This window comes from Alosa alosa, chromosome 17 (genome assembly GCF_017589495.1).
Source record: "Alosa alosa isolate M-15738 ecotype Scorff River chromosome 17, AALO_Geno_1.1, whole genome shotgun sequence".
Classification (NCBI taxonomy): domain Eukaryota; kingdom Metazoa; phylum Chordata; class Actinopteri; order Clupeiformes; family Clupeidae; genus Alosa; species Alosa alosa.
In genome coordinates this window covers 10621777-10630469 of record NC_063205.1, presented here as the reverse complement: position 1 = coordinate 10630469, position 8693 = coordinate 10621777, and the positions used below count along the sequence as shown (strand labels likewise).

General features: G+C 42.2%; 1 protein-coding gene across 2 annotated transcripts in view; it reads left to right on the top strand.

Moving 5' to 3' along the window:
• The window catches only part of LOC125310913 (probable polypeptide N-acetylgalactosaminyltransferase 8), a 44094-nt gene that overhangs the window by 24894 nt on the left and 10507 nt on the right, over nt 1–8693 (top strand). Inside the window, exon 1 of one of the 2 annotated variants that reach the window (XM_048268704.1) lies at nt 6129–6322. The exons of the other annotated variant lie outside the window; for it this stretch is intronic. Within the exon in view, the coding sequence (XP_048124661.1) occupies nt 6262–6322 (61 nt within the window). The 5' untranslated portion in view covers nt 6129–6261. Of the gene's footprint in view, nt 1–6128; nt 6323–8693 lie in introns of those variants that run through there. 2 annotated transcript variants of the gene reach the window in all.

The following is an 8693-nucleotide window of genomic DNA, read 5'->3' as shown; positions in this document are numbered from 1 at the left end:
CAAAACTGTACCTATTAGTCTATTTTAGTATTAGCAGAAACAACTTTGTCCCACTTCTCCTCTCATATTTTCATCAATTTATCCTTTCGGCCCTTGGGCAAAGCGCTGAAAATGAGTTTTATGTTGCATTCCATGAATTTCATTCCATTAATTCTGGAGACAAAAAGCTGTAGGCCTACCTGGTAAACTCTGAAGTGCTTACTTGATTGAATTCACAGCGAGTTCTTTTAGGCAGGATCACATTAGCCAGCGGCAGGTTTCCTATTATTCTCTATAGTTCGGCAGTGGAGTGGTGGTAACGCTGAACAAGCTGAGCGTTGAACTTGGTTCAACTTTCAAAGCGCAATGCGAGCGTATTCAATTGACAAACCATTTATGTTGCTTAGGAACGAGACAACACTTATTATGGTCTGAGCGTTGTGTTACGTTTGCCGCTGCCGCTTGCCGCTGGCTGATGTGATCCCAGCCTTAGGGTGCCCAAGTTTGCACTCATCCCTCCAATCCCAACAAAGGCCTCGTAGAAGTCATAGGAGAGTCCAGGGTTCCCAAACAGGATGGGATCATCAGAACTGATGACCACAGGGTATCCCTCAGTCATAAGAACCGCAGCAGGGTGATTACGCAAATCTGAGACCAGCCTCAGCACCTGTCATTAAATGTGAGGCAAATTTATAATTGTGACAAAATTAAAATGAATGAATTTCTTAAAGTGTCCATATTATAAAAAAATCACTTTTGTCTGGGATTTGGTGTTATTTTGTGTCTCTGTTACTTCCACACACATACAAACTTGGAAAAACCCCATCTATGCTGTTTTCAGTGAGATATAGGTTTCTGAATGTATCCTGCCTTCAGTCTCCGGGTGATCTGGTCAAAATCGTAATACCTATTGCGACCATTTTGTTCCATAGACTGTAAAAGAAAACAAGTTTTCCCTGCTGTATCTTCCATAAAGAGTAAATTAAATGATGTACCTACTTCCGGAATCTCATTTTCGGTATGACATATTTTGACGTGTTTGATGTCACTTCCTGGTCTCGTCTGTCTCTAAATGACTTATTCCGCCTTCATGCCACATCGAATATTCAGAAATTCGGACCTCCGACAGAGAGAGAAAAAAATGTTGGGTCGGATTTTTTGCTCGGAGACTTGTGCGGAAGTCTTGTTCTATCATATTCTCAACCACAGCGGCCTCCCTTGCAACAATACAAGAGACAAATCTCACTCTTGTTACAAATAGGAAAGGTAATTTATCACTAAACTAAGGCCGGCTTTACACGACAACGCTCCCGGGTGAAACCGACAAAATATTTTATCAGATGTGCCTTTCGTTTAGACGGCGACAGCGTTTTTGGGGCTTAAAAACGCAAAAAAATGAACCCACCCTCCAGAGTGGAAATCTTAAAGATGCTCCACCGTCGCGTTCCCGTCTAAAGGGTTAAAAACGCAAAAGTGTGTTCTGAGCTGCTCACGCTGGCTATCCTCGCATACGTGTTGGCGTCATATCCATGTGCAGTACAGCCAAACAACAACAAACATGTCGGATTATTTCCATCAGTCGGATATTCAAGTTGCCTTAGCTTAGGTTTTCGACTGTGGGCTATTTCGTGCTACTACGGAGAGAAGTAGAAGGAAGTTTCAACACATGCGCGCGCTCTTGGTGTTGTTGTATGGCAGTGCTTCACAGTAGGCCTACCACCTAGCCACCTGGCATGCATGCATACTACATCAAATTTCACACTTCTGCGTCACCGTGTGCATGCAGATTTCCACCCAAAGACGCTCGTCTAAACGCGAAATAAAAAGTGGGAACGCAACGCCACTTTTGCGGATTGTGTTCAGATCTCATGAACACTCTTTTAAAGTTGGGTCCTCCGAGTTTACGACCGGCATGACGGCAGTATTAACTCCTATGGAATCAGAGGCGGGAAACTAGATTTTGCTACACTAGTTGCCCAGTTAGGGGCTCATCACTTTTGTTGTCACATTGTAGTTTGTTTGTAGTCCATGTGGCCTTTCATGTCCAACAGTTTTAATGTGAACTTGGGGAATTTGCGTTTTTATCACTTGAAAGCTGCATCTTTCTTTCACGAGCGTCTTACACCATATTTTTAAGCAATTATAGTTGTTTATTTAATATTAGTGAGCGTATGTTGTGGCATCCATGTTTTTCACACATTACGACTGCAGAGCACATGAACACTCGCAGTCGAAAAAACAACGTAATCACGGGGTTGGTCCTTGTCATTTGAGCAAGGCACCCAACCCCTTACTGCTCCCTGAGCGCCGCTGTAGCTGGCTAGTTAGTGTGTGCTTCATCTCACTGTGTGCTCTGTGTGTTTCACTAATTCAAGGATGGGATAAATGCAGAGACCAAATTCCTTGTATACACAACATTTACATTTACATTTTTTTTTAGGCAAAGTGAAACTAACCTCACCGTGGTGTCATAGTCAATGACAAAACAGTTATACACAGCACAGCGAAGCGACGGTCATATAGGTTTAGTCAGAGCTTTTTTTTCTTCCAGATTTTCTTTTCTTTTTTTTCTTCTTCTCAGTGATTTTGTGTCAACGATTCCCGGGACACTGAAAGACCGGGCTGCACAAAACTGGGTGGCCATGTAGCCCCACAAGGATGACACAGAACCGGTGTTTTTCGTGTTGATCCGTCGCCTGACTGGACCCCCCGAAAGAAGGGTAGGCCGGACAAAGTTTTCTGTGAATATCTCGAGAACTGTAGGGTCTAGGAGGACTGTCAACCCATCCCATAACCACTCATTTGATGTATAGTGTAATCGCAGGTATCTCAGGCTGACAGGTAGCCTGGGTGCCAGCTGAACTTAGCCCCGCTCACAACATTTGAGCTTGGGAAGTTTGGTCTGACATTGCTTCGATGTGGAGCAACTATGCTCGAACCAGAGCTGTTTGGACCTATCAAATTGGGCTTTACGATGATGGACAGGTGAGCAACAGTGCCCCGTCTATCACGTCATCTGAGCACGCTTAGGTTGATTTTGTTTGCAACAAAAACATGTCAAGTTTTGTGGAATTCCATTCATGGGGGACCACACAATAAATTCATATATGTGTACATTTAGTGACCGTACACTAAGCAGTGACTGTACACTGCACACACTCACAGACGCAATCATTAACACACGCAAACACACACATAAATATACATGCACACACATAAAGATACATACACACACACACACACAAGCACAGACACAGGAATGCACACACTCACACATACGCACACATGCACACATAAACACACACGCATAAACACACACATATAAAGACACACGCACACACATTCACACACAGTAGACATGTAGACATATATACGCAAGCACACAAATGCACATACACAGGTATGCACGCACAGACTCACATACACACACAGGCATGCACGCACAGACTCACATGCATACACACACACACAGACAGGCACACACACAAGCACACGCACGCACATACACACACAGGCATGCACGCACAGACTCACATGCATACACACACACACAGACAGGCACACACACAAGCGCACGCACACACACACACAAACACGTACACGCACGCATGCACAAACACACCCACACGCACACACACAAGCAGGCACATGCACACACATACACACCCAATTACACTCACACACCCACGCACAAGCGGACACGCACACAGACACCTAAAACACACACACAGATGCAGGCAAGCAGACACACATAAACACACACACACACACAAGCACAGACACACACACACATACAAACAGGTATGCACACACATGCAAACACACACACACACACGCACAGACATGCAGACATATGCACACACGCACTCACATACACACGCACAGACTCACACGCACACATACACACAGGCCCACATATAAGCACACACACACATAAACACAAACACGTACATGCACGCATGCACAAACATACCCACACACACACAGCAGACACACGCACACACACATACACACACCCCATTACCCCTACACACACAGTCACAAGCGAAAACACACACAGAGAAGCACACAAAAGCAACGGACACATGCACACACTAATTTACATACACAAAAGTTGCTAGAGTAGGAGATGGAGTAGGAGATGAAGACAAATTGACATGTGTGATTTGTTTTTGCAGAGAGACTGTGCAGGACTGGGCAGCAGTCATATTTTGTACCGCTCTCTACCGTTACTTTCACTGTTGACTGTCAATGGGTTACCATCGAAAACAGCCTGAAATAAGCAACACTTACCCCAATAATGTTCAAATGACTGAATAAAAAACCAAAGGACATTTATCCTGCAGAGGAGTTGCTGCCTACATCCCGTGATAGTGTGTCTTCAGCTATGCTTCATATGCACCTTTCGCTATAGACCAGTTTTTTTGTGGTCAGTGGCGTAATGCTTTTTAGATGGTGTAAGATAGCGATTTTTAGATAATGTGCTAGACCACGCCTTAGGTCTTTAATTGACACACCCCTGAGTGCATTGTTTAATAAAAGAAAAGTGCAATGGCGAAAAATTCGAGTGTAAGCAGGGCTTAAATTTCACTGCGGGATTGCGGGTATTGCGCATAATTTGTTCAAGTCCCGCAACTCTAGCCATCATAATGCGAGAAATTCCCGCATACACTTTTACAGCCTGTCTGATGACGTTAATATAGCCAATCATTAAGTGGCGTGAATGCGGTGCTATTGACCGGACTGATCAACTACCGAGTTGAATTGAACATAGCCTCATGCAGACGCACACACACACGGAGAGAGAGCGAGAGAGAGAACCACTTTGCGCTTACGCAAATAGGCTACGCTACCATGGCAAACTTTTACATCTGGAAAGAGCCCCTTGGTAACTATCCTGCTAGCTCAGGTCACGTCAACACTTGATCCCAGAAAGATTGTCTTCGACATGTTTATTGTATCTAATGACATAGAAAACATAATGATTTGCATACACATACCGCACTATGCACAACTTTTATTCACTAGCGACTATAGCCTAAAACCGTCAGGTTGAAGGGGGGCTAATTACTCCATAGAATTACTCTCACGTATTTTCTTAAAGTGACAGGCACTCAATTACACCTACTCATCAGCAATGTGCACTCAATTGGACCTACACACCACATTAAAGATATGCCTAAGTGTTATAGGTTAAACGTCAATATGAGGCATTCAAATTACTAAATATGTTTAGCTACTAGTAATTACTAGTAAAATGCTATACTTTAAAAAAATGCATTATTAAATAAATACACTCTATATGAATTCAAAAATATATGATAGAAACATATCACATAAGCTATCATTTTCAGTGTGTGTTTGTGTGTGTGGAGAGAGTCAAGCAGAATCTAGGATGTCCACTGTTCCCACTACAGTATATATTACTGATGACGTCAGGGTGGTGGGGGCCCCAAAATCAAACACTTTTTTAAAAAAAGTATCGAAGTATTGAAATCGCAATTCTTGACTTGGTATCAGAATCGACCCCCCCTCCCCCCCAAATTGTGTAAATCCCCCCTACATGAATAACCTAAGGGGGGAATTCCCCCCCATTTTGAAAAATGAATTTTAAGCCCTGGTAAGATAGGAATATGCTCTGCACCGTGATAAGAATACACTATGCGCTGCATTTAGATCGCCGAGATAGGGCCCTTTGTGTTGTTTTTTTCTCAGAAATGCCAACACCCCAAGGCTCGCTGTAAATGTATGTGTGTGGGTTGATTGTGATAAAGAATTACATCCTATTAGAGTCCCTCAAGACAACAGAGCCTGTTTTACCAGTTTTATAGCCTTGCATGTAAATGCATTAGTATGCTGTTACATGTTAGACAGTTAGTCGATACACTATTATTCATGTCTTTATATAAGGGGCATTTTGAGCATAGTTGAATATTGTAGTTCAGGTTTCAGGAATTAGGTTTATGTAAAATAGTGGCAGCTGTACAGCCTTCAGTAGCTATTGCTTTGGATGGGGAGGAGTTAGGACCTTTAGTCTGAGTAAGATCTTATCTGCGTCTTCACTATGTTTTCCATTCTCTACTGGAGAGGGAGCCTGGTGCATGTCCTGCGTGCACACAACTGGACAGAGGGATGGTGAGGGTGAGCTGTGTTCGAGGGCTTGTGCCTTGTGTGGTCATAGCTGCCACCTTGCTCTGTCTGACTTGGGTCAATTTGAAGATCCTCTCCAAGAGAGAGAGCGTGGTGGGGGAGCATAGGAATGATCACCTTACAGCATACTCCATGCAGGGCACTGATGTTCTAGAGAGACTAGAGAGAATGGAGGCCCAAATCAACAAATTAGGTAAGGAGACGTTCTGCTCATACTTGTTCATGGAACGAAGAGCATCATTCCAGCTCGCATGAGTTGTTGCACATACTGTAGCTTGGTGCCTGTTAGGTTACAGAAGGTGATGCATTGATTTGTGCCATAGTGTTGTTGAAGACTTTAACCCTCTGAATTGCTCTGTGAGGACCGAACAGTCATAGTCCCATTATTACATGTTGTTATTAGGGGTGGTCAAAAATACATACAAAAAAGATTCTTGAACAAATTCGTGAAAAGATAATATGTTTATGTTATCTTTTGAAGAATAATGTGTAATAGTATAGTTTTTTGAGCATGGGAATACCCATACAAACAAACCTTTTGGCAAATTTGGGATTTGCTCTGCAGGTCTGTCTGTCTTGAATTTCCCCTTGGGGATCAATAAAGTATCTATCTATCTATCTATCTGGCCAAGAGGAACTGATAACTACAGAGAGATAGATATGATCTGAATAGAAGAACAATATTTTCCAAACTAAATAATATTGATAAAAAAAAAACATACTTTCTGCAATCAAAAAAATATACTTTCCTGATCAACTACTTCCTGAATAGAGACCTTGTTGTACATCATAAAAGATAATTTGAATCATTGGAATCCTGATTCCTTCAACAAATGGGCAAATGCTAACCTGACTCTCGCCAGATGAATTTCGTTCCGCCTAGCTCCACTTATCCAGAGCCATAGAAAAAGAGAGTTGCGACACTCTTTGAAGTCGCCGCCAAACGGTCACGTGGTTCACGTACGCTTCAACAGTTCCAAACAGCTCTTTGCGTGTCGTGTTATTTCAATGGGATAGACAGCATCGAGTGCGTTATTGAACGGGAAACATTACAACAAACCAAAAACGAGTGTTATTACGTGTTAGCATGCTTGCATTATAGTGTCAATTATATATTGCGAGTATAATTAATTTGCAACATCGATCTAAAATATGTTCTTTGGTAGTTCTAACATTGAACGTTTGTTTCCTTGCTGGACATTCCTACATTTGCCTGTATCACGCTATACTTTACTTACATTGTCAAAACGTAGGCTATGCATTTTGTATCCTTTTTGTGTGTGGACATTAGATCCAGTGTCCTTTTCAGTTCGTTTGGTGAGATGAAGATGAAGGTGCCCCCAAATCTACCACACAACTTTGATCATTGTAAAACTAGCAATAAACGTCTATCAAATATATAAATATTGGCATTCAGTAGCCTAATAGCCTAAAAGTTTGATCAATGCATTAAATCTATTCAGTTCTTTTAGAGAAATAGCATAAAGGTGGCCACAACACAGCCTTTAACATTTTAAGACTAAGCCATAAACATGTCAAAAACACATAGGCTAAATAAGAATCAATAACAACTTAAATTGGAAAATGTTGATTAATACTGCAAGATACCCACACCCACTGTTTCAATAACACACTTGTAACTCAATAAGCAATCACCTATTTCAATAAAATACTTATAACTTATATTTCAGCCGGCTGGTGAGACTATGAAAAGGATGACTGATACATGTTTTCAATAGAATTTACCAAAATATCTAGAAGTTTTCAATGTGTGTTTCAAACAAGAACAGGAACAAATGCAAAAAAGACTGGGAGGAAGGTATGGTAACATTGCAACATAAAAAGGAGGTCTGACACTCATTTAGGTTTCCAAAAAAATAAAAAAGATTTCAGTCTCAAGTTTGAACAACACGTGTGTGAACTACACAAAAGACACAATGTGGAAGGGATGGGTAGCCCTCCGACTCTGTACACCTATAAGAGGGACATGGTAAGGAGGATGCAACATTTGGCTGGAGTCGGGAGTGTTATGGGAGGTGTGGAAGATGCTGGATCAACACAACTCCGTTTGTGTAAGGGCCCCATCATGTGGACCTCAAACATAAAAAATGATCTTATCTGACCATTCCAGTCATATATCGCACACCCTTCTTGTCCTCTGCGTCCTTGGTCCTGGATAAGCAGAACAGGCACAGTGGAGAATGGAGGGAGAGAACAGAGCAGGTAACACTCAGTGTATACTTGGGACAACACATTAAGTAAGTAGAAGAAATCTAAGCAAGAGGCCATCTCCAGCAAGAGGCCAGCAAGAGTTTTACATACCCATACAGCCAACAATTTGCAAGGCTGGTTGGGGGTGCCACAATTCCAACAATAACATGAAGAATGTTATTTTGTTGGGGATTACTTTCAGAGTGATCTATGCCCTATTAACCTGACTACTCCTGTACTTTGGAGTGGGTAAGACTGTCTTTAGTGGCAGGCTAGCACATACCGTTGACTGGCGCTAGCCTAGCACCTGCGAACTCTGCAATTAGAAGGACTGGATGAAACGTGCTGAAAAC